The sequence below is a fragment of the Cnephaeus nilssonii genome (genome assembly GCF_951640355.1).
Source record: "Cnephaeus nilssonii genome assembly, chromosome: 6".
Taxonomy (NCBI): domain Eukaryota; kingdom Metazoa; phylum Chordata; class Mammalia; order Chiroptera; family Vespertilionidae; genus Cnephaeus; species Cnephaeus nilssonii.
Window position 1 is genome coordinate 7888653 of NC_137077.1, and position 24659 is coordinate 7913311.

General features: G+C 51.2%; 1 protein-coding gene and 1 pseudogene across 2 annotated transcripts; both read left to right on the forward strand.

The window, feature by feature from the left end:
• Window positions 1-605: 605 nt before the first annotated feature.
• Window positions 606-24061, forward strand: LOC307102033 (uncharacterized protein). The gene is made up of 8 exons (XM_079775499.1): window positions 606-744; window positions 1374-1456; window positions 3371-3491; window positions 8092-9070; window positions 11687-11796; window positions 17727-17773; window positions 21180-21300; window positions 22541-24061. The coding sequence occupies exons 2-8, from the start codon at window positions 1426-1428 to the stop codon at window positions 23556-23558; spliced, it is 2427 nt and encodes an 808-aa protein (XP_079631625.1). The 5' UTR covers window positions 606-744; window positions 1374-1425; the 3' UTR covers window positions 23559-24061.
• Window positions 19524-21166, forward strand: LOC307101622 (sorting nexin-7-like; annotated as a pseudogene). Its single transcript has one exon. The product of its transcript is annotated as a sorting nexin-7-like (transcript).
• Window positions 24062-24659: the final 598 nt, after the last annotated feature.

Below are 24659 nucleotides of genomic sequence, written 5' to 3' on the forward strand. Positions count from 1 at the left end.
TGCATACAGGTTAACATGCCTTTGAAATAACCACCCTCAAAGAGCACAATCATGCCTGTCTGGTGTGGCTCAGTGGTTGAGTGTTGACCTATGAACCCAGAGGTCAGCATTTCCATTCCCAGTCAGAACACATACTCAGGTTGTGGGCTCAATTCCCAGTAGGGGGTGTGCAGGAGGCGGCCAATGGATGCTTCTCTCTCTTCGATGTTTCTATCTCTCTCCATTTCCCTCCTCTTTCTCAAGCAAATAAAAACATTTTTTAAATATATGGGGTTTTTTTTTGCCTTCAGAGCAGAAAGGAGAGAGAGAGAGAGGAGAGAGGTAGAAACGTCAATGATGAGAGAGAATCAGTGATAGGCTGCCTCCTACTCACCCCACACTGGGGATGGAGCCTGCAACCTGGGCATGTGCCCTAACCGGGAATCGAACCATGACCTCGTGATTCATAGGTCCACACTCAACCACTGAGCCCCACTGGCTGAGCAATAAAAACATTTTAAAAAAGAGAGCACCATCTTGTTAACCACCTGTAATCCAATGCCCTCCTTGCTTTCTCCCACCTTCATGTCATCTTCCTTACATCCCCTCCTTAATTGCAAATGCCTAGAAGAAACTGAGGAACTGTTGTTCTCCAGAGCATAAGGGAATTCTGACCTATGTTCCAACATGCATGGAACTTGAGGACACTATGCTGAGTGAAGTAAACCAGTCTCAGAAAGATAACCCTTGTATGAGTCCACTTAGGTGAGGCACTCAAATCTGTAGAGACAAACAGTAGAATGGCAGTTTCCAGGGGCTGGGAGGAGGGAGAATGGGGAGTTATTGTTTAGTGGGTACAGCATTTCTCTTTTGCGAGATGAAGAGAGTTCTGGAGACTGGTTGCAGAGCAATGTAGATATAATTTGACACTATTGAACTGTACCCTTAAAAATGGTTAAGGTGGTAAATTTTATGTTGTGCATTTTTTTAGTGTAATAAATTTTTTTTAAAAAATGAAAGATGTGTTTCTTTAAAAAAAAACCTACTATGAACTAGAAGATGGAAAAGATGGACACCTCTTATACTGTGAGTTTAAGTGTAAATTGGCACAGTTTGTTTGCATAAAAATGTGGGATAGGTATGAAGAATTTTTATATGGTAATACCCTCTGACCCAGTCATTCTACTTCTAGAAATATCTTACGGGAAACAACCTCAAATGCTGGCTAACTCATATGCTAGAAGAGTGTTTTTGCTCTATTTTCATAAAAAACTAGAAACAAGTTAAGATCCAAAGGTGTGTGGGGGGGGGGCAGGGTGGAGGACAGGGGAGAGGACCCTGCATTTTCAAGAGGGCTCACAATTGACCCCACAATTTGTTTTCTCTTCCCCAAGGGTACAGACTGGTGAGCTGAAGGGGAAACTCTGAGATCTCACTGCTGACACCATGACCTCAGAAGCTGATGTCATCTGCCCAGGTAGTCAACTTCCTTCTTTCTGGCTGATTCCTGCTTATGCCCTAGAATTGAGGGAGGTGCCTCCAGGATGGGTTAAACCACACAGGAATCAAGAACATCAAAGGGGATTGATGAGTGTCCTTGAGCCCCCAAGAGGCACCCAGGGTAGTCCCCTCAACCAGGAGTCTATGTGGGGGACCTACTTCCTGGCTCTCTCCTCAGGCTGCTCACAGCCTTCCTTCCCCTCCCACCCATCCAATGAGCCCAAAGAGGCCAGGACAGCCCATGGGAGGTGGGACTTTTTGCCCTTAAACCTGGAAGCTGCTAGTTCCAGGTGGAAACTTTCCTCTCCATAGAATCTCTTCCACCACCCCCCAACCCCCCATTCCCGCTGTGTTGGGAACCTGACCTGGGCTCCCAATTATAAGCACATGCTTCCAGATGTGATTGTCTCAGGCAGGAACTTCTTCTCTTGATCTCAAATACCCCCCAGAGAGGCCTGTGTTATTTTCCCACCTATCCACACCCCACGCAAGAAACACACAGATGCAGTGCTCTGGGTTCCCTCCATGCAAACCCTGGTTTCCTTTCTCCCTCAGTGGGTGAAAGAAGAAGAGGAAAAAATGCCCCTCCACCCACCCCAATGAACACTGCGCTGCCTACGCAACCAAATCACCCTCCCAGGAGAGGAAAGTACTTGTTCCTGTTGCAGCATAAGGAGGAGAGGACAGCTCAGAAGCCAGCATCTCCTGAGCAGGCTCCAGGGTCTCCTGTGGGGTCAGAGGTGCCCATGCGAAGCTGTGGCCCCTGAGACTAGCCTGGGGGTGTGGGCGGTGAGCTGATACTGATTGATCACAGGATTAGAGCTGAGGCTTCAACCCCCAACCACCTGAAGACACCCCTCCATGCCCACCTTGGAGCATCTGTGAGAAGCAGGAGGAATCCCCTTTGCCTAATAGGTTTACTCCATCAGTGGCGTGTGATCTGAAACTTTACTTTTAAAATTTAAAAAGTCCCAGAGGTAACCTATAGGGTAGAACACAGAAATCACATGAATTTTTGAAACATACAGAAGGAAATGTCTGACAGGTGACCTTGGATGCCACCTGTGAGCTTTCTGCTTCTTGGCTTTGGGCCTTCACTTGTTCTGAGTTTCACTTTCTTTTTCTGTGAAAGAAGAATAATGTCCCTTGTGCAGATATGGCAGCAAACACATTTAAATCTTATCTCTACGCCCGCAAAACATATACCAGTCCCAAGTCCCTTATCTGCACTTTCATAGTTTCCAAATCCCTGGGAATCACACATTTTTATACTTAATTTTTAAAAAAGGTGTTGATTTTTAAAGGGAGAGAGACAAGAGTGGGGGAGGGAGAGATGTGTTGTCTCTCCCTCACTCATAAGGACGCCAGTCAGGTTGGATTAGGGTCCTACACCTATGACCTCATTTAACCTTAATTACAAAATACAGTCACATGGGACCTGGCCAGGTTCGCTCAGTGGTTGAGCATCCACCCATGAACCGAGAGGTCCCAGGTTTGCTTCCTGGTCAGGGCACATGTCCTGGTTGTGGGCTCAATGTCCAGTAAGGGGCCTGCAGGAAGCAGTCAATAGATGATTCTCTCTCATCGATGTTTCTATTTCTCTATCCTTCTTCCTTCCTCTCCCTTTCTTAATAAAAACATTTTCAAAAATAAAATTTCAAAATACAGTCACATGGCAGGGGTGGGGGTTGGGTTTCCAGAGCTTCAACATATAAAGTTTGGGGAACACACAGCACCAGGAGACTCCATAAAAAATACCCCAGATTTTAGAAAATTGCCACAGGTGACAGCTTCTCAGGAAGATGAACATTTAACCTCCTTGTTTATACTCAGTGCCATTTACCTCCTTCCAGGATTCTTTCTAACCTCATTGTTTTTTCTTTCCATCTAGAGGGCAAAGACTTTGTTGATGCCAATGAGTATTTAATGGACCAGGGGGACAAAGGGAAACTGCAACGCCTGCTGAGTGATGGATCCTGGAAAAGATTTGTGGCTGCAGCCAATTTGTCCAGGTAACCTCCAGGGGATGCCTGTATCGTCACCCTGATCTCCCCTGGATCTAGATTCCTCTGGCAGGCACACTCCTTCAGGCAGGATCCTGTGCTTGGGATTGAACAAGTTCCTTCTCAACAGTCCATGAGCAACATTTCCTTCATATCATTCATTGGCAGAGAAGGGCCCCAGGTTGAGAAGAGGTGAGGCCTGCAGGGGAAGGTTAGGTCACCTTGGCCATGTTACTTAACCACTCTGTCATTCATCTGTTCTATTTCATAGTGAGGAGAATAAGATCATGCAGGTAAACTGTTTAGCCTAATGACTGACACCTGGTCAGTGGGAAGTTCACATGAACTTTAGAAAAGATGCTGGGAATAGTCAGGGCCCAAGCGTCTTTGTGTTGGATGTAAGAGCCATGCAGGACGTCCTGTGGGACAAGCCAGAAAATTCCTGACACAATTTGTGTCCCTGGGGATTTTGACTAGAGAGCCTTCTCTCCCTAAGAAAGGGATTGCACAAACTCTGAAGGTCCTGCTGGCCTGGAAGGTGGAGAGCTGGAGCGAAGCTGCACTGTGTTGGGTTGAATCCTGACTGTATCTCTGACCGGCTCTGGGGCTCTGGGCTTTTGTCATCTCCCTCATCAATGGAATACCAAGTCTGTCTGATAGGACTATGGTGAAGGTCTCGGGGTGAACTGCAGTGTCAGGGCTGAGGAAGCAGTTGCAATCATGCTGTCCGGATGCCCAGAGAGGCCTGAGCAGGGGCAGAGCCCAGGGTCTGGATGGAGCAAGGGTGGTCCAGGTGGGAGGACTGGTAGGAAGGCTTGGCAGTGGGGCTGAACTAGATTGAGGCACCTGGACACAGGACTGAGGAGGCCAGGGGCCTCGTGGAGGGCTGTATGGGGAATGGGGCAGCATTTCTTCCTTCCCTGATTTGATCCTCTCTCTGCTGTGGACAGAGGGTCCTGGGTGATCATGTCCTCCAACCCTGTCTGTGAGCTGGAGGGCTCCTGACCTCCCTGTGGGACCCTCTTCTATTCTCCATGGAGTAACCCTGACCAGAGGGAAGGCAGTGTGGCTTAGTGAGCGCTTCTGGTCAGAATGGGGGCTGCCAATGTGGTGTAATCTGAGGGTTTCCGAGTAGATGCACACGTCCCCACCATATAGGACAGGGCTTCCTGCACCAGGTAATACAACCCCAAGTCTCAGCCTTAGCGTTTCACATAAATGATACTTACCATCCCTTGTGTCTTAGGAGGTTCCATAAATTCGATCATGGCCTTGGTGTGCTCCCATGTGATGCTGTCAGCAGCTAAGGTGTGACTTAGGCTGGTGACACCTGAGATGTGGAGGGTGCTGGATGGTTGGTTGGAGAGTCTGAGGGGAACCAAGGTTGGTAGCAGATCCCCAGCTTCCCTATCAATTTGGAAAGTGGCTGGACTCAGTAACCTACAGCCGGGAAGGTCAAAGAGCGTCAGGCTTGGCAGAGAGCAGGTGCCAGGCACAATCATCATTACTAGTAAGTTCCCTGCTAGCTCTGAGGTTTTGGTTGTTCAATTTTAAGTTCCCATAATCGCTGAAACGAAACATCTGAGTGCCGAGCCCCCAAGACTGCCCTTCCTTTCGACACCAACTGCATATATTTGGGGATTTCCTGAGCCACCTCAGGATCATGCCCACAGTCCCAGTTTATTCAAGGGAGGGACACAGTTCCCAGTCAGCCAAAGGGAGAGGACTTGTGTATCAAAGTTGGGGGGTGAGAAATTTGATGAGATATATAAAGGTGATCAGACCTTGAATAGGTGGGGAGTTTGCCCATCCAAAGTGGCTTTGCTGGTTTAGGGTTTTCCTGTGACAGAAAGGATGACAGTTTGATTCCTGTTCAGGGCACACACCTGGGTTGCATGTCCTATCTTTGGTTGGGGTACATATGGAAGATAACCGATTTCTCTCTCTCTCTCTCTCTCTCTCTCTCTCTCTCTCTCTCTCTCTCTCTCTCTCTCTCTCTCTCTCCATGTCCTCTGGTGAGGATTAAAGAATATATACATACTAGAGGCCCTATGCACAAAATTCGTGCATGGGGGTGGGGTGTCCCTCAGCCCAGCCTGCACCCTCTCCAATCTGGGACATCCCTCTCACAATCCAGGACTGCTGGCTTCCAACTGCTTGCCTGCCTGCCTTCCTGATTACCCCTAATCACTTCTGCCTGCCAGCCTGATCACCCCCTAACCACTCCCCTGCCAGCCTGATTGATGCCTAACTGCTCCTCTGCCAGCCTGTTTGCCCCTAACTGCCCTCCCCTGCAGGCCTGGTCACCCCTAACTGCCCTCCCCTGCAGGCCTGGTCCCTCCAAACTGCTCTCCCCTGCAGGCCTGGGTCCCTCCCAACTGCTCTTCCCTGCAGGCCTGGGTCCCCCCTAACTTTCCTCCTCTGCTGGCTTGGTCACCCCCAACTGCCCTCCCTTGCAGGCCTGTTCCCTCCCAACTGCCCTCCCCTGCTGGCCTGATCGCCCACAACTGCCCTCCCTTGCAGACCTGGTCCCTCCCAACTGCCCTCCCCTGCTGGCCATCTTGTGTCCACATGGGGGCAGCCATCTTGTGTGGTGGAGTGATGGTCAATCTGCATATTACTCTTTTATTAGATAGGATAGAGGCCTGGTGCATGGGTGGGGGCCGGCTGGTTTGCCCTGAAGGATGTCCCGGATCAGTGTGGGGATTCCCTTGGGGTGTGGAGCGGCCTGGGTGAGGGGCCTGTGGTGGTTTGCAGGCTTGCCACGCCCCCTGGTGACCCAAGCGGAGGCCCTGGTATCTGGGATTTATTTATCTTCTACAATTGAAACTTTGTAGCCTGGAGCGGAGCCAAGCCTTCTGCTTGCTCCATGGTGGCAGCCATTTCTGTTGGGATTTATATATCTTCTATAATTGAAACTTCGTAGCTTTAAGCAGAGGCCTGGGCCTGCCAGGGTGTGTGGAAAGCTTGGCTTCCTCCATCGCCGGGGGCAATCCTAGCTTCCCACTCTTTCCAGCTCCGTGGCTGCTGCCATTTCTGTTTGGATTTATGTATCTTCTATCACTGAAACTTTGTAGCCTTGAGTGGAGGCCTAGGCCGGCAAGGGCAGGCGGAAAGCTTGGCTTCCTCCATTGCCTGGGAAACCCAAGCCTCCCTCCTGCTCTCTGTGGCCTTAGCCATCTTGGTTGGGTTTATTTGCATATTCACTCCTGATTGGCTGGTGGGCGTGGCTTGTGGGTGTGGCTTATGGGTATAGTGGAGTGATAGTTAATTTGCATATTACTCTTTTATTAGATAGGATTTTTAAAATATATATATTTTATTGATTTTTTACAGAGAGGAAAGGAGAGAGAGAGTTAGAAACATCGATGAGAGAGAAACATCGATCGATCAGCTGCCTCCTGCACGCCCCCCACTGGGGATGTGCCTGCAACCAAGGTACGTGCCCTCGACCGGAATCGAACCTGGGACCTTTCAGTCCGCAGGCTGATGCTCTATCCACTGAGCCAAACCGGGTTCGGCTAGATAGGATTTTTTGCAAAGTGTGTGTGTGGGGGTCTCCCTAAACTGACATAGCACTACTATTGCTAAGACTGGAAGATACAGGCTGCCAAGGACAGAACATAGAAGGCCAAGGACAAGGCCTAGTTGAGAAGAGGGCTCAGAAGAGCGTGGTGTAAGTTTGGCAGAGTCTCAGTGTGCAGAGGGTTATTGGGGCACAATCACATGCTGCCCAAAGATCTGGCCTGTAGCATCCAGCCCCCCGTGGAGGCCTAACTAATGCCTTTAGTCTGTAGTTCCTTTGTTGGCTGAACTGTTACCACAAGACCCAAGCCTACAACCTATGTCATGTTGTCAGCATGTCTGGTGGCCAAATGCCAGGCAAGCAATGACATGGCTACCAATCAGGGCATTCTGGGACCTTAGAGATCACTCCCAGTAGCCAAGGGAAAGGGCATACCTCTCTGCCGTCAGGTTAAGTCTCCCCCACACTCTACGATTGTCTGGATGAGGGTCTATCTGCTCCACCCCCACTTTTCCTTGTTCATCCCTGGAGTTCCCACTCTACAAACACTTTGGTGGTGATGGGTCCGCCTGCCATTGAGTGAGAAGCCATCTTTATCAAATACTCACCACTTAATGCCTGGCCATATGGCTCGGTGTTTGAGCATCAACCAATGAACCAGGAGGTCAGCGTTTGATTCATGGTTGGGACAGATGCCCAGGTGTGGATTCGATTCCCAATAGAGGGTGTGCAGGAGGCAACCAATCAATGGTTCTCTCTCATCATGGAGGTTTCTATCTCCTTCTCCCTCTCCCTTCCTCTCTGAAATCAATAAAAATATATATATTTTTTAAAAAGCAATACTTACCACTTAAGAGCACCCTAAGAGGATTTTCCATATTTATTCCCTGTCTAAGTACGATGGGGCATCTACAAGGTACAAAATATGTGTTAACATTGAAAGAAAAATTCCTTACATTTGTAAAATTCTTTTCTATTTGACTTAGAGTCAAAGCTCTGTGATTATGTAGCATGGATCTTATTGGGCCCATTTTACAGAAAAGCAAACTGCCTTCGTTAATCAGCTGTCCTTCGTGATTACAGGGAGGAGGCAGATGCACTCTTCTCAGACTTGAGCCAGCTGAAAAGACTCATGGCCGTGGGGGACAAAGACAAGCCCTCAGCAGACGGGCGGCATGTGGAGAGCTTTATGAAGGAGTTTCCTCAGGTGAAACAGGACCTTGAGGAACACATACGGAAGCTCTACGCACTTGCAGAAGAGGTTGACGAGGTGCACAGGAACTGCGCCATCGCCAAAGTGGCGGCCTCTTCCTCCGGTGTTGTGTCTGGCATTCTGACCATCGCTGGCGTGTGTCTGGCACCTTTCACAGCAGGAGGTAGTCTGGTGCTTTCGGCAACTGGGGTGGGACTGGGGGCAGCAGCTGCTGTGACCGGTGCGACCGCTGGCATCGTGGAGTACTCAAAGGATGCGTCAGCTAAAGCCGAAGCCAGCCGCCTAGTGTCAACTGGCAGCGACACAGAGGTGATCCTGGCGGTTGTCAAGCACAGCACACCCCAAATTGACTCCTTAGCAAAGAAGTGCAACCAATCCCTGCAAGACATTATGAAGAATGCCCGGGCCTTCAAGGTGGCCAAAGCCAATCCCAGCTTAAAAGCTCGGGCCAAGAGCTTCGTGCGCAGTGGGGAGATCTCAGCCAAAAGCGAGGCGAAGCTGCAGAAAGCTTTTGGAGGCACTGCTCTGGCAAAGACCAAGGAAGACAGGGTCAATGATTTAGCCACTGCAGGTATAGCCCTTATTGGGGATGTGTTCAACCTTGTGGAGGAGGCAAAGCGCTTGCAAAAGGGGTCAAAGGCTCAGTCAGCGGAAGAGCTGAGGCAGCAGGCGCAGGAGCTGGAGAGGAGGCTGGAAGAACTCACCCGCATTCACGAAAGTCTACAGGAGGCAGAGCTGGAGCGTCAGCGTCGCTGCTCCACTGGGTCAGCTTTGGGCAGAGCTATAAAGACGCGAGGGGAACTCCCGGCATTAATTGGGGGTGGTTATTTTTTGTTGTTTTTGCTTTTTTGTTTTTTTCTTTTTCTATATATATATATATTTTATTGATTTCAGACAGGAAGGGAGAGGGAGAGAGAAATAGATACATAAATGATGAGAGGGAATCACTGATCAGTTGCCTGCTGCATGTCCCCTACTGGGGATGAAGCCTGCAACTGGGCATGTGTCCTGACCGGGAATCAAACCATGACCTCCTGCTTCATAGGTTGATGCTTAACCATTGAGCCACACCGGCCAAGCTAAATGCTATTATTTTTAAAGCCTGGGGTGGGTGGGGAGGCTGGTGGTGCCCTGGCAGCAGCTTTGCAGATGTCTGATGGTGCAGCTTTCACAGACCCCTCTGCACCCCTGCCCGCCACTCCCCACCCCTCCTGTGCTGGGAACTGCTGAACTTGAGGCTCCCTCCTCTCATCCTTTGTTCTGGGCAGAGTGTCTTTCCACTTCCTATCGTTAATCGAGATACATTACTCCATTTCCTGTTTTAGATTGACATCCAAAATTTGTTAACTCTGAGAATGTGCCTAGTTGGCTTACACATTGTACGTTCATTGAAATTAAACACTGTGCATTTGTCTTGATTTCAACATAAAAATACTAACACTATGGGTTTGAGTTTTGTCATCTTTATTCTCAGTCCTGACCCTCCTACGTTGACCTTGTTCCTCACTCGGGGCCCAATTTTGCCACCTGAGGAAAGACAAGGAGGCTGTCCCCTGGGTGATGCTGGCAGCCTGGCAATGAGGGCTGAGGCCAGAGGCCACTTCCTGTGAGGTCGGCAGGTGCTGTTGGCATGGAGAGCAGTGCCCTGCGCTCTGCAGCCCAAGGTGCAGTGGGCGAGCCACTCTGATGACGGCCACAGCTCCCTGGGTTACATGCTCCCTGCCCGCCCCACTGCCCTAAAAACAGGAGGAGGACAGGGAGACCAGGGCCTGCTCTGGACACAAAACTCTTCGTGTCCAGCGTGTCTGAGCCAAGCTCCCCTCCCCACGTGTTGGAGAGACTGGGCCGGGCTGGGGTAAGGGTGCTGGCTGAGTGCCTCCAGCTGTGACTCCTCCAGCCTCCACCAGGCGATGCTGGTGGCACATGCCAGACCCCTGTCCCTGTGATTTTGGGGATTTTCCTTACAGTGGGCTGAGATGGCTTATTGACCAAAGAATTTGTCCAAGACCCCACCTCCAAGCTGTCGTCATCCCAGGTGACCTTTCTTGTGATGTCGGGGGTCCAGCTGAGCCCTACTGAATAGTCACTGGGTCATTAGGGTCCCTAAGTGGGGTGATCTCAGCTCATGCCAAGAGGCGCCCATCTCACCTCATGTGGCTTTGTAGCCCCCCCTTTCCAGTTGTTCCGCCAGGAGACCGTGTTCACTGAGGCCACGGACGTCCGTCTGGGGTCCTTTCTGCGTTCTTATCAGAGGACCCTTTGGACAACGGGACTCCGCCCCTGTGGGTCTGGCATGACTCTGCTCCTCACAGAGTTTTGGGGTGACCATAGGCAGTCAGGCTATTGAAAGGGGGAGGAACCAGGAGGAAGGCAGGTTACTGGAAAAACAAGACAAAAAGTAACTTTTAAACCAGGGTCAGAGGCCAACTGTGACACTTGCTCTGAGTCTTGGCCCCGCCCCCGAGTCACCTGGTGCAAGGCCCACCTCTCCCCTCCCCTTGGCTTCCTCTTCCCTGAGACCAGGCCTTTGCTGGGTGAGTATGTGAAGCCCTGGTGTGTGGTCCTCATGCAATACCATCATCACTCTGCCCCCCTCCCTGAAAAGTGGGGGAGGTGGCCGTGGCGCCCCACTGGGCTTCCTATTGAGAGATCTGTTGTCAGGAGGAAAGGTGCCCAGAGAGGGAACAGTGGATTCTCTCTGCCAACGCCCACGAACTTGTGCTCCCACAGCCGGCCATGACCACCTGGGATGGCCTCCTCGGACAGGTCGTCGTGATTCCGAGGCACTGACCCTGCCCCCAGGGACAGGTTCAGAGCGGCCTGCGCTAAAGGGTCAGGGGACACAGAGACACAGTGGCCTTGGACCTCCCCCAGGTGCCAGGGGAGCAGAGCCTGCAGGGGACACTGGACTCTGGGACTGGGAGATGCCAGAGGGCTTCTCAGAGGAGGTGATCCCAGAGTTGGGCTTTGAAGGATGAGCATGTTGTTCCACGTGGGAGAAGCAGGTGCTCCTGACAAAAGGACCTACAAAAGCAAATGTCTGGAAACTTCCTGGGTGGGGCCTGCAATAGGAGCAGGGACCAAGGCAATGCCAAGGAGGCAGTGAGCATCTGCTGTGCTCAGGGAGGTGCTCATCGCTGGGACAGAAGGGTGACTAAGGGGGCATTTGGGGAGATGTGAGGGAGGATGAGAGAGGAGGGGTCTGGGGACAAGCCCATGCAGTGGAGGGAGTAATTTGCCCAGGATCCCTCTGTCTGTCTGTGGTAGGTCTTTCTTCTAGAAACCTGAGGGAGGCAGGATGGGCTGAGCGGAGAAGGACATGGGAGGTCAGACCTGGGGTTGCTCCTCTAAGGCGTCAGCAGGCAGGGCGGGGCTAACCAGGGTGGTGCTAGCCTAGGGTTGGATCATGTGCTTGATCCCAAGCTTCTCAGAACCTGGGCATTTGCTTTCATTTTTGCTTTCCAGGTACCTTGGCCCCAGGTGTGTCTGGTGTTTGTGCAGACACAGTGCAGAGTGGTTCCGCACGGCTACCAGCAAGTGGGTCTTGTTCCAAATCAGCCAGAGGGAGATACTTGGTAAGTTGGGAGGACAGGAAAATGCCCCGCCCCCTATCTTCTCATCCTCACAGCACTTTCTAAGACCAGGATATTGTCACTCTTATACATGAGGGAAACTGAAACTCGGGGGGATCGGAGGGGAGTAATGGGCTCAAGGGTGCATGTAAGCAGGGACAGAGCCCGGTTTGGAACCCAGGTTAGTCTGAGGGTTCCTCTCTCCCCCTGTGCTATTAGCAGTGGAGAGGAAGGGGACACTGCTCAGGTGGGTACCCAATGACCCCTCCAGCTCAGCACAGTCTTGGGCTACCTGAGACAGGAGCCAGTGACTGCAGAAGAAGGGGGATATAGGGGGGATGTGGAGGAGACAGAGGAGGTGGGTGTGGGGGGATGTGGAGGAGGCAGAGGAGGTGGATGGGGGATGTGGAGGAGGCAGAGGAGGTGGGTGTGGGGGGATGTGGAGGAGGCAGAGGAGGTGGATGTGGGGGGATGTGGAGGAGGCAGGGGAGGTGGGTGTGGGGGGATGTGCAGGATACAGAGCAGGTGGGTGTGGGGGAATGTGGAGGAGGCAGAGGAGGTGGATGTGGGGGGATGTGGAGGAGGCAGAGGAGGTGGGTGTGGGGGGATGTGGAGGAGGCAGAGGAGGTGGGTGTGGGGGGATGTGGAGGAGGCAGAGGAGGTGGGTGTGGGGGGATGTGGAGGAGGCAGAGGAGGTGGGTGTGGGGGGATGTGGAGGAGGCAGAGGAGGTGGGTGTGGGGGGTTGTGGAAGAGGCAGAGGAGGTGGGTGTGGGGGGATGTGGAGGAAGTAGAGGAGGTGGATGTGGGGGATATGGAGGAAGCAGAGGGGGTGGGGGACGGTAGGTGCGTAAGAATCTGTGTTCCTTGTTGCCTGGATGCCCTGAGGCTACCCCGGGGGCTGCTGCTGAGGCTGATGGGGCAAAGGATTTCCTTTGAAACTGCATGAATCCAGGCATTGTTTCACCCACCATTTCAGCTTAGAGCCTTTCCCTGTGGGGAAACTGAGGCCCTGAGAGGGTATTGAGTTGCCCCGGGTGCCATGAAGGGAGACTGAGCAGGAAGATAGGCGGGCTCTGCCTCCCTGCTCTTGGCCGGCCCTCACTGAGGACCTTGGGAGAACGGGAGACATAAGAGGTGGTCCTGTGTGTCCAGAGACGGGGAGAAGCCCTGACCTAGAGTCTGAGGCAGGCGTGTGGCATGACCCGGTTTTCCTTCTTAAAACACCGACTGTGGACGGAGTACAGCTGGAGGAGACTGAGCCCAGATCCCTGTGTCTGTAGCAGAGACACACCTGGGAGCTGTTGTGTTATTGAAACCACATTTCCCTCCTTAGCCACCAGCACCAGGAGGTGTGGGCCTCTACTCTGCCCTCAGGAGCTGCCTGACGCTGGGCAAGCCCCTTCCCTGAGAAGGATTTGTTCCTGTGTCTCCCCATGTTTAAGGATTTGGGTTCAGTCTCTCCACATTGATGTGTAGGCTCCTGTGTACTGTGGACAGGGATTCACTGTGGTCCACGTACCTGCTGCACAGAGTGGCCCGGCCTCTTGGGGTCGACTTGGCTGATGGAAGCCTTTGCAGTTTGTAGTTTTGAAGAGGACACATCAATCACAGTTTCCCTGAATGCTTCTGGAATTTGTGTCTTGATTAGCAATGTTTCTGCAACTCAACATGAGTTTTAACATTCCCCCTGCACTTTTATTGTTAGTTTTTATTGTAATTTTTAAATCTTCACCTGATATTTTTTCCATTGATTTTTAGAGAGAGTGGAAGGGAGGGAGAGAGAGGTGGAGAGAAACATCAGTCAGAGAGGTACATCAACCTGTTGCCTCCCCCACCTGCACTGTGCCCGACTTGGTTCATGGATAGAACCTATAACCCAGATCCGTGCCCTTGACCAGGAATCGAATCCTTGACCCGTCAGTGCACGGGCTGATACTGCAACCACTGAGCCACACCAGCCAGGCCTGTGGAAGCTTTTTGTTTCTTCTTCCTCCTCTTCTTCCTCTGCATCTGTGTCTGCTGCCTAATGCAGGGCATATTCAATGGGTACCTACAGCCTTCAAGGAGCCTCTGGTGCAGGAAGCATAGCGCCTGGCAGCCATTAGTGAGCAGGAGTGGGAGGCCTGGATAGAGCTGGGCCTGTGCCCCAAACCTGGGCGCCCCACCCCCGGAGGAGGGCCAGCTTTGAGATGGCCTGCTCATGGCCAGGCGTCAGAATCAGATTTTCACAGGCACCCATGTTTTTCACATTCATCTCTTCCTCTGTCTTCCTTCATATATAAAATAGGATGGCTGCAGGAAGGAGACAGGAGGAAATAAATGGAACTCTCAGAAAGCTGGTAGAACTGTCACAAGAACATTATATCAGTGGGGTGATGTGTGTGACATCCGAGTCATCATTTTTTCATCAAGATTGACAAGTAAGCCTAATGGAATAACTCAGTTGTGAGCGAAATGGGCTGTGCCGTGGGGTCCAGTGGCTGGTTGTTCTGTGTCCCCATCATGGACACACCCCAGTCTTTAGCCAGCGGTGCCAGGTGGGCAGCGGGTGCCTGGGGACCGGAGAGGCACCAGAGAATAGACCTGGCCCTGTGCTTTCAGATATAACTGGTACACAGTTCAAAGGTTGTTTGAAGAATGTGAGTTATTAGTTGTAAAGTCATAGAGCCTTCCCGGGCAGAGCAAAGACCATGCACATCAGCCACGTTATCATTGGCTATAATTATACTGCAAGTCCCTTTGCTGTCTGTTTCAGGCAGATCCCGGGGGAGCGGTAGTTGATAAATGCTGTTTGCCTTCTCAAAATAACCTCTAAAGCTGCGGTTCTCAACCTGTGGGTCGCGACCCTTTTGGGGGTTGAACGACCCTTTCACATGGGTCGCCTAAGACATCCTGCATATCAGGTATTTACATCACGATTCTTAACAGTTAACAAAATTACAGTTATGAAGTTGCAACGAAAGTAATTTTACGGTTGGTGGTCACCACAACATGAGGGTTGCGGCATTAGGAAGGTTGAGAACCACTGCCCTAAAGGCAATCAGCATTTCCTTTCTTCCCTGGGCTCCAAGGCAAGAGAGTCCCAGGTAGAACTGGGAGAATCCTCTCCATGGGAAGGTCTGTTCCCATCATGATAGTTCATAGAACAGAAATGACCCAGAGTGTTTTTGATTATTGATTTGAGATAGAGAGAGAGAAACATTGATCGTTCCACTTATTTATGCATTCATTGATTGATTCTTGCATGTGCCATTCATATGTGAGTTGTATGATGGAACCCACACACTTGGCATACTGAATTGACTCTTTAACCAACTGAGCTACCCAGCCAGGCCCAGAGTGTGTTTTCACAGTGAAGGTCATAAGACCTGACTGCCTCCCCTTTCCCTTCCCATCCCATTTTGGGAAAATTTGGCCTCAACACAGATCCCACAATTACAGTGTGGCCCCAACCCAATGGTCACCAAGACAAGGTGGGCACTGACACTTCCTAGGAAGGAGCCCTCCTAGTGCTGTGAGACCACGCTATCCAACCAAAACGTTGGCCATCCACGCATCCTTCAAACTGACTTGTGATCAAAATGGGAGACCATGGGAGAGAAATGCGTTCTATGCCAAGTAACCTCACAGGGTGATGTGATCATAAATTCCTAGCCGGGCAGGTCATGGAGGGGGTCACTTCCCAGGCATATACTTTTGAGTAAAAAGTTTATGTTTTCCTTAAGCAAGCCCTGTCCATTGTATCTGTGCATCCAGGTTAACATGCCTTTGAAATAACCACCCTCAAGAGAGCACAATCTTGCGTGACCATTGTGGATTAGTGGTTTAGTGTCGACCCATGAACCCAGAGGTCAGTTTTTCCATTTCCAGTCAGAACACATACTCAGATTGTGGGCTCAATTCCCAGTAGGGCGTGTGCAGGAGGCGGCCAATGGATGCTTCTCTCTCTTTGATGTTTATATCTCTCTCCATTTCCCTCCTCTCTCTGAAGCAAATAAAAATATTTTTTAAATATATGTTTTTTATTGCCTTCAGAGCAGAAGGGAAAGAGAGAGAGAGGAGAGAGGTAGAAACATCAATGATGAGAGAGAATCACTGATAGCCTGCCTCCTACTTACCCCACACTGGGGATGGAGCCCACAACCTGGGCATGTGCCCTGACCGGGAATCAAACCGTGACCTCGTGATTCATAGGTCCACACTCAACCACTGAGCCGCACTGGCCGGGCAATAAAAACATTTTAAAAAAGAGAGCACCATTTTGTTAACCACCTGTAATCCAATGCCCTCCTTGCTTTCTCCCACCTTCATGTCATCTTCCTTACATCTCCTCCTTAATTGCAAATGCCTAGAAGAAACTGAGGAACTGTTGTTCTCCAGAGCATAAGGGAATTCTGACCTAAGTTCCAACATGCATGGAACTTGAGGACACTATGCTGAGTGAAGTAAACCAGTTTCAGAAAGATAACCCTTGTATGAGTCCACTTAGGTGAGGCACTCAAATCTGTAGAGACAAACAGTAGAATGGCAGTTTCTAGGGGCTGGGAGGAGGGAGAATGGGGAGTTATTGTTTAGTGGGTACAGCATTTCTCTTTTGTGAGAGGAAGAGAGTTCTGGAGACTGGTTGCTGAGCAATCCTACCTAATAAAATGGCGATATGCAAATTACCATCACTCCGCTACGCTCACAATTGGGCTGTTGGGAGGCTGGGGGCAGGACTCGGGGTGGCCGATTGGGCTGGCGGGGGGTGGGGATTCGTGAGGGGACTCCCGAGTCCCCGCCCCCCCATTCTTCATGCCGGCCCCAACGGTTGGTGCTGCGGGAGAACCCATGGGGCCAGCGGAAGGCGCCGGTGGCAGAACTCGGGGTGGCTGATTGCATGGCTGCCGGCACCAGTTTTCCACCAGCAGCAGTTTTCCTCTGGCCACCCGCCGATCAGAGTGCCTCCCGCCAGCGCGATCGGCCACCCCCAGTTCCTCCACCTGCGGCGCTGGAGGAACTCAGGGTGGCCGATCCAGGAGGCGCTCCGATCAGCGGGTGGCCAGAGGAAAACTGGTGCTGGCAGAAAACTGGTGCCAGCAGCCAGGTGAAGGAAGGTCTTTTGCACGAAACTTCGTGCAACGGGCTTCTAGTGTAGATATAATTTGACACTATTGAACTGTACCCTTAAAAATGGTTAAGGAGGTAAATTTTATGTTGTGCATTTTATTAGTGTAATAAAAATTTTTAAAAGAATGAAAGATGTATTTCTTTAAAAAAAAACCTAGTGTGAACTAGAAGATGGAAAAGATGGACATCTCATACACTGTGAGTATAAGTGTAAATTGGCACAGTTTGTTTGCATAACAATGTGGGATAGGTATGAAGAATTTTTATATGGCAATACCCTCTGACCCAGTCATTCTACTTCTAGAAATACCTTAAGGCAGTGGTTCTCAACCTTCCTAATGCCGCGACCCTTTAATACAGTTCTCATGTTGTGGTGACCCCCAACCATGCTAGGGGTTCTCAACCTGTGGGTCGTGACCCACAGGTTGAGAACCGCTGCTGTAGAGCCCAAGACTATTGGAAAATACGGATATTTACATTACAATTCATTAACAATAGCAAAATTACAGTTGTGAAGTAGCAATGAAAATAATTTTATGGTTGGGGGTCACCACAACATGAGAAACTGTATTAAAGGGTCACGGCATTAGGAAGGTTGAGAACCACTGCCTTAAGGGAAACAACCTCAAATGCAGGCTGACTCATATGCTGCAAGAGTGTTTTTGCACTATTTTCATAAAGAACTAGGAACAAGTGAAGATCCAAAGGTGGGGGAGGACAGCAGAGAGGACCCTGCATTTTCAGGAGGGCTCAAATTTGACCCAAAATTTGTTTTCTCTTCCCCAAGGCTACAGACTGGTGAGCTGAAGGGGAAACTCTGAAATCCCACTGCTGACACCATGACCTCAAAAGGTGATGGGATCTGCTCAGGTAATCAACTTCTTTCTGGCTGATTCCTCCTTATGACCTAGAATTGAGGGAGGTATCTCCAGGGTGGGTTAAACTGACCTGGGCTTCCAATTATAAACACATGCTTACCAGATGTGAACATCAAAGGGGATTGATGAGTGTCCTTGAGCCCCAAAGAGGCACCAAGGGTGTCCCCTCAACCAGGAGTCTAAGTGGAGGACCTCCTTCCTGGCTCTCTCCTCAGGCTGCTCACTGCCTTCCTTCCCCTGCCACCCATCCAATGAGTCCAAAGAGGCCAGGACAGACCATGGGAGGTGGGACTTTTTGCCCTTAAATCTGGAAGCTGCTAGTTCCAGGTGGAAACTTTCCTCTCCATAGAATCTCTTCCACCACCCCCCACCCCCCCATTCCCGCTGTGTTGGGAACCTGACCTGGGCTCCCAATTATAAGCACATGCTTACCAGATGTGATTGTCTCAGGCAGGAGCTTCTTCTCTTGATCTCAGATACCCCCCAGAGAGGACCGCGTTGTTATTTTCCCCACCTATCCACACCCCACGCAAGAAACACACAGATGCAGTGCTCTGGGTTCCCTCCCTGTAAACCCTGGTTTCCTTTCTCCCTCAGTGGATGAAAGAAGAAAAGGAAAAAATGCCCCTCCACCCACCCCATTGAACACTGCGCTGCCTAAGCAACCAAATCACCCTCCCAGGAGAGGAAAGTACTTGTTCCTGTTGCAGCATAAGGAGGAGAGGACAGCTCAGAAGCCAGCATCTCCTGAGCAGGTTCCAGGGTCTCCCGTGGGGTCAGAGGTGCCCATGCGAAGCTGTGGCCCCTGAGACTAGCCTGAAGGGGTGGGGGGGGCGGTGAGCTGATACTGATTGATCACAGGATTAGAGTTGAGGCTCCAACCCCCAACCACCTGAAGACACCCCTCCATGCCCACCTTGGAGCATCTGTGAGAAGCAGGAGGAATCCCCTTTGCCTGACAGTTTTACTCCATCAGTGGCATGTGATCTGAATTTTTGAAACATATGGGAGCTTTAAACTCATGTAAGGAAACGTCTGATGGGTGACCTTGGATGCCACCTGTGAGCTTTCTGCTCCTTGGCTTTGGGCCTTCACTTGTCCTGAGTTTCCCTTTCTTTTTCTGTGAAAGAAGAATAATGTCCCTTTTGTGTATATGGCAGGAAACACATTTACATCCTGTCTCTGCACACATAAAACATATACCAGTCCCCAGCCCTTTATCTGCAATTCCATAGTCTCCAAATCCCTGGGAATCACACATTTTTATACTTAATTTTAAAAAAAGGTTTTGATTTTTAAAGGGAGAGAGACAAGAATGGGGGAGGGAGAGTTGTGTTGTCTTTCCCTCACTCATAAGGACACCAGTCAGGCGGGAGCCAATGGGCATGGGAGGCGGTGGGGCGGGGGCGGGGTGCCTGCGGGGGGCGGGGGGCACTCCCCTACACCCCCGCACTCCTGGGATGGAGGGCAAGCTCCCTGAGGCTCCACGTGGTTCCTCTGGCCTCCTGGCAGGGGACGCATGAGGGGACAGCCCCTGCGCCCTGCTGCCGGCCGAGGCGCTGGCCCTGGATGGGGACGAGAACCACCTGGAGGTGTTCAGCAAGGATGCCTCCCTGATGGACATGAACTCTTTATTTTTTTTTGGGGGGGGGGGGGGGAATCAGGATTTTATTTTTATTTTTTTATTTTTTTTTAAATTTCTTTATTGATTAAGGTGTCACATATTTGCCCTCATCCCCCCATTCCCATCCCACACCCCTCCCCATGGATGCCCCAACCCCCTGTTGAACTTAACCATTGGTTAGGCTCATATGCTGGACAGGAACTCTTTAAGCCCGACGATGCCGAGGTCCCCTTTGTGGATGATCAACCAGGTCAAGTGTGAGGATGAGCCCAACTTGAAAGATCTCTTCATCATGGTCGACGACCCTGAGAGCCACGTCACCACCATCGAGACCATCATCACTTACAGGGTCGCCACCCAGACATCATGTGGGGAGTTTGACTCCAGCGAACTGGAAGTCAGGAGGCGGTACCAGGACTCCCTGTGGCTGAAGGGCAAGCTAGAGGGAGCCCACCCACTCTGATTATCCCGCCGCTGCCTGCTGGAGAAGTCCTTGGAGAAGGGCATGGTGGAGCACTTTAACGACGACTTCATCCAGACGCAGGAGGACCTCGAATGAGTTTTTGAACCGAATTGCCGATCCTCCAGCTTGAACGTTCAGTGAAGACTTCAAAGTCTTCCTCACCGCACAGGCTGGGGCGCTGTCGTTGCACAGGAAGCAGGGGCCGGGGCTGCTGAGCAAGTGGGCCAGATGGTCCGAGCTGTCGCCTTGTCCATGAGAGGCGTGAGGAGCCGCCCCGAGGACTTCATGGAGATGAATGACTTCATCGAAGTCTTTAGCCAGAAAATGAATTTGATCGATAAGGTATCTCAGAGAATTTACAAGGAAGAACGTGAATATTTTGATGAAATGAAAGAATACGGCCCCATTCATGCCCTGTGGTCGGAGTCGGAAGAGGACCTGGCGGGCACGCTGGACATGGACCAGTGCTGCCAGGCCACCGAGCGCGTCTGTCGGCCTGTCCGAGGCCCTGCTCCCCGGTGCACTAGTTTGTGCTCTACGGTGAAATGCTCATGGGCGTCATGAAAAGGAGAGACCACATCCAAGCAGAACTGGAATCCAAGGCGGAAGCTTTTACCTACAAGAAGGCGGACACGGACCTGGTGAGCTTTCACGTTTCCCGATGTGATGGTGTGGACCTACTGGTTATCTGAGACTTTTCCTGGCAACATAGAGCCCCATTACCACTTGCTTTGAAGCATTCAGCCAAAGGCACTAAAATTTCTCCCAAAATTTCAAAAAATAAAAATAAGAAATAAGGACGCCAGTCAGATTGGATTAGGGTCCTACACCTATAACCTCATTTAACCTTAATTACAAAATACAGTCACAAGAACCTGGCCAGGTTCGCTCAGTGGTTGAGAATCCACCCATGAACCAAGAGGTCACAGGTTCACTTCCTGGTCAGGGCACATGTCCAGGTTGTGGGCTCCATGTCCAGTAGGGGGCCTGCAGGAAGCAGTCAATAGATGATTCTCTCTCATCGATGTTTCTATCTCTCTATCCTTCTACCTTCCTCTCCCTTCCTCAATAAAAACATTTTCAAAAATTAAATTTAATAATACAATCACATGGGGGGTCAGAGTTTCAACATATAAAGTTTGGGGAACATACAGCACCAGGTGACTCCATCAAAATACCCCAGATTTTAGAAAATTGCAACAGGTGACAGCTGCTCAGGAAGATGAACATTTAACCTCCTTGTTTATACTCAATGCCATTTATGTTCTACCACAATTTCTTCTAACCTCATTGTTTTTTCTTTCAATCTAGAAGGCAAAGACTTTATGGATGCCATTGAGTATTTAATGGACCCAAGGGACAAAGGGAAACTGCATTGCCTGCTGAGTGATGAATCCTGGCAGAGATTTGTGGCTGCGGCCAAATTGTCCAGGTAACCTCCAGGGGATGCCTGTATCGTCACCCCGATCTCCCCTGCATCTAGATTCCTCTGGCAGGCACACTCCTCCAGGCAGGATCCTGTGCTTGCGGTTGAAGAACTTCCTTCTCCACAGTCCATGAGCAACATTTCCTTCATATCATTCGTTGGCAGAGAAGGGCCCCAGGTTGGGAAGAGTTGAGGCCTGCAGGAAACGGTTAGGTGACCTTGGGCAGGTTACTTAACCACTCTGTCATTCATCTGTTCTATTTCATAGTGAGGAGAATAGGATCATGCAGGTAAACTGTTTAGCCTAATGACTGACACATAGTAGGTGGGCAGTTCACATGAACATTTAATAAGATGCTGGGAATAGATAGGGCCCAAGCGTCTTCTTGTTGGATGTGAGAGCCACCCAGGACTTCCTGTGGGACAAGCCAGAAAAATCCTGGCACAGTTTGTGTCCCTGGGGATTGTGGCTAGAGAGCCTGCTCTCCCTAAGAAAGGGATTGTACAAACTCTGAAGGTCCTGCTGGCCTGGAAGGCGGAGAGCTGCAGTGAAGCTGCACCGTGTTGGGTTGAATCCTGACTGTATCTCTGCCCGGCTCTGGGGCTCTGGGCTTATGTCATCTCCCTCATCAATAGAATAGCAAGTCCGTCTGATAGGACTATGGTGAAGGTCTCGGGGTGAACTGCAGGGTCAAGGACGAGGAAGCAGGTGCAGTCATCCTGTCCAGAGGCCCAGAGAGGCCTGGAGCAGGATCAGAGCCCAGGGTCTGGATGGAGCAAGGGTGGTCCAGGTGGGAGGACTGGTAGGAAGGCTTGGCAGCGGGGCTGGACTAGAGTGAGGCAGCTGAGGCACCTGGGCACAGGACTGAGGAGGCCAGGGGCCTCGTGGAGGGCTGTGAGGGGCACATTTCTTCCTTCCCTGATTTGATCTCCTCTCTGCTGGGGGCAGAGGGCCCTAGGTGATCATGTTCTCCAACCCTGTCTGTGAGCTGGAGGGCTCCTCACCTCCCTGAGGGACCCTCTTCTATTCTCCATGGAGTAACGCTGACCAGAGGGAAGGCAGTGTGGCTTAGTGAGCGCTTCCAGTCAGAATGGGGGCTGCCAATGTGGTGTAACCTGAGGGATTCTGAGCACTCTTCCCACCATAGAGGACAGGGCTTCCTGCACCAGCTCATCCAGTCAGAGGTCTCATCCTTAGGGATTCATCCACCTGCCTTGGTTAATCCCCTGTCCTTCATGATTATAGGAAGGAGGCAGATGCACTGTATGCAGACTTGAGCCAGCTGGAAGCACTCATGGCCGTGGGGGACAAAGACATGCCCTCAGCAGATGAGCTGCATGGGCAGAGCTTTATGAAGGCGTTTCCTCAGGTGAAACATGTCCTTGAGGAACGCATTACAAAACTCTACGCACTTGCTGGTGAGGTTGACGAGGTGCACAGGAACTGCACCATCGCCCAGGTGGCAGCTTCTTCCACCGGCGCTGTGTCTGGAATTCTGACCATCGTTGGCCTGTGTCTGGCACCTGTGACAGCAGGGGCTAGTCTGGTGCTTTCGGCAACTGGGGTGGGACTGGGGGCAGCAGCTGCTGTGACTGGTGCGACTGCCGGCATCGTGGAGTACTCAAAGGATGCGTCAGCTAAAGCCGAAGCCAGCCGCCTACTGTCAAATGGCAGCGACACAGATGTGGTTGCAGAGGTTCTACGTCGCAGCACACCCGAAATTGCTTCCTTAGCACAGAGGTGCATCCAGTCCCTGCTAGGCGTTATGAAGAATGCCCGTGCCTTCAAGCTGGCCAAATCCAATCCTCTCTTAGCAGCCAAGGCCACGCGCTTCCTGCGCACGGGGGCAGTCTCAGCCCGAAGCGGCAAGCAGCTGCAGAAAGCTTTTGGAGGCACTGCTCTGGCCATGAGCAAAGGAGCCAGGGTCCTTGGTGCAGCCACGGCAGGTGTATTCCTTCTCATGGATGTAGTGGACCTAGTGAAAGAGTCAAAGCACTTACATGAGGGCGCAAAGGCTGAGTCGGCGGAAGAGTTGAGGCAGCAGGCGAAGGAGCTGGAGAGGAGGCTGGAAGAACTCACCCACATTCACGAAAGTCTACAGGAGGCAGAGCTGGAGCGTCAGCGTAGCTGCTCCACTGGGTCAGCTTTGGGCAGAGCTACAAACAAGCAAGGGGAACTCCCGGCATTAATTGGGGGTGGTTATTTTTTGTTGTTTTTGCTTTTTTGTGTTTTTCTTTTTCTAAGTATATATATGTTTTATTGATTTCAGAGAGGAAGGGAGAGGGAGAGAGAAATAGATACATAAATGATCAGAGGGAATCATTGATTGGCTCCTTCTGCACGCCCCCTATGGGGATGAAGCTTGCAATTGTGCACGTGCCCTGACTGGGAATCAAACCATGACCTCCTGCTTCATAGGTTGATGCTTAACCACTGATCCACACCGGCCAAGCTAAATGCTATTATTTGTAAAGCCTGGGGGGAGAAGAGAAGCTGGTGGTGCCCTGGCAGCAGTTTTGGAGATGTCTGATGGTGCAGCTTTCACAGCCCCCTCTGCACCCTGCCCGCCACTGCCCACCCCTCCTGTGCTGGGAACTGCTGAACTTGAGGCTCCCTCCTCTCATTCTTTGTTCTGGGCAGAGTGCCTTTCCACTTCCAATCGTTAATTGAGATGAATTACTCCATTTCTTGTTTTAAATTGGAATCCAAAATCTGGTAACTCTGAGAATGTGCCCAGTTCGCTTACACATTGTACGTTCATTGAAATTAAACACAGTGCATTTGTCTTGATTTCAACACAAAAATACTAACATTATGGGTTTGAGTTTTGTCATCTTTATTCTCAGTCCTGACCCTCCTACGTTGACCTTGTTCCTCACTCAGGGCCCAATTTTGCCACCTGAGGAAAGACAAGGAGGCTGTCCCCTGGGTGATGCTGGCAGCCTGGCAACAAGAACTGAGGCCAGTGGCCACTTCCCGTGAGGTCGGCAGGTGCTGTTGGCATGGAGAGCAGTGCCCTGCGCTCTGCAGCCCACGGTGCCCTCAGCGAGCTACTCTGATGACGGCACCAACTCCCTGGGTTCTGTGCTCCCTGCCCGCCCCACTGCCCTAAAAACAGGAGGAGGACAGGGAGACAGGGCCCTGCTCTGGACACAAAACTCTTCGTGTCCAGCGTGTCTGAGCCAAGCTCCCCTCCCCACGTGTTGGAGAGACTGGGCCAGGCTGGGGTGAGGGTGCTGGCTGAGTGCCTCCAGCTGTGACTCCTCCAGCCTCCACCAGGTGATGCTGGTGGCACATGCCTGACCCCTGTCCCTGTGATTTTGGGGTTACTTTCCCCCAGAGTGGGGGTTTTCCTCACAGTGGG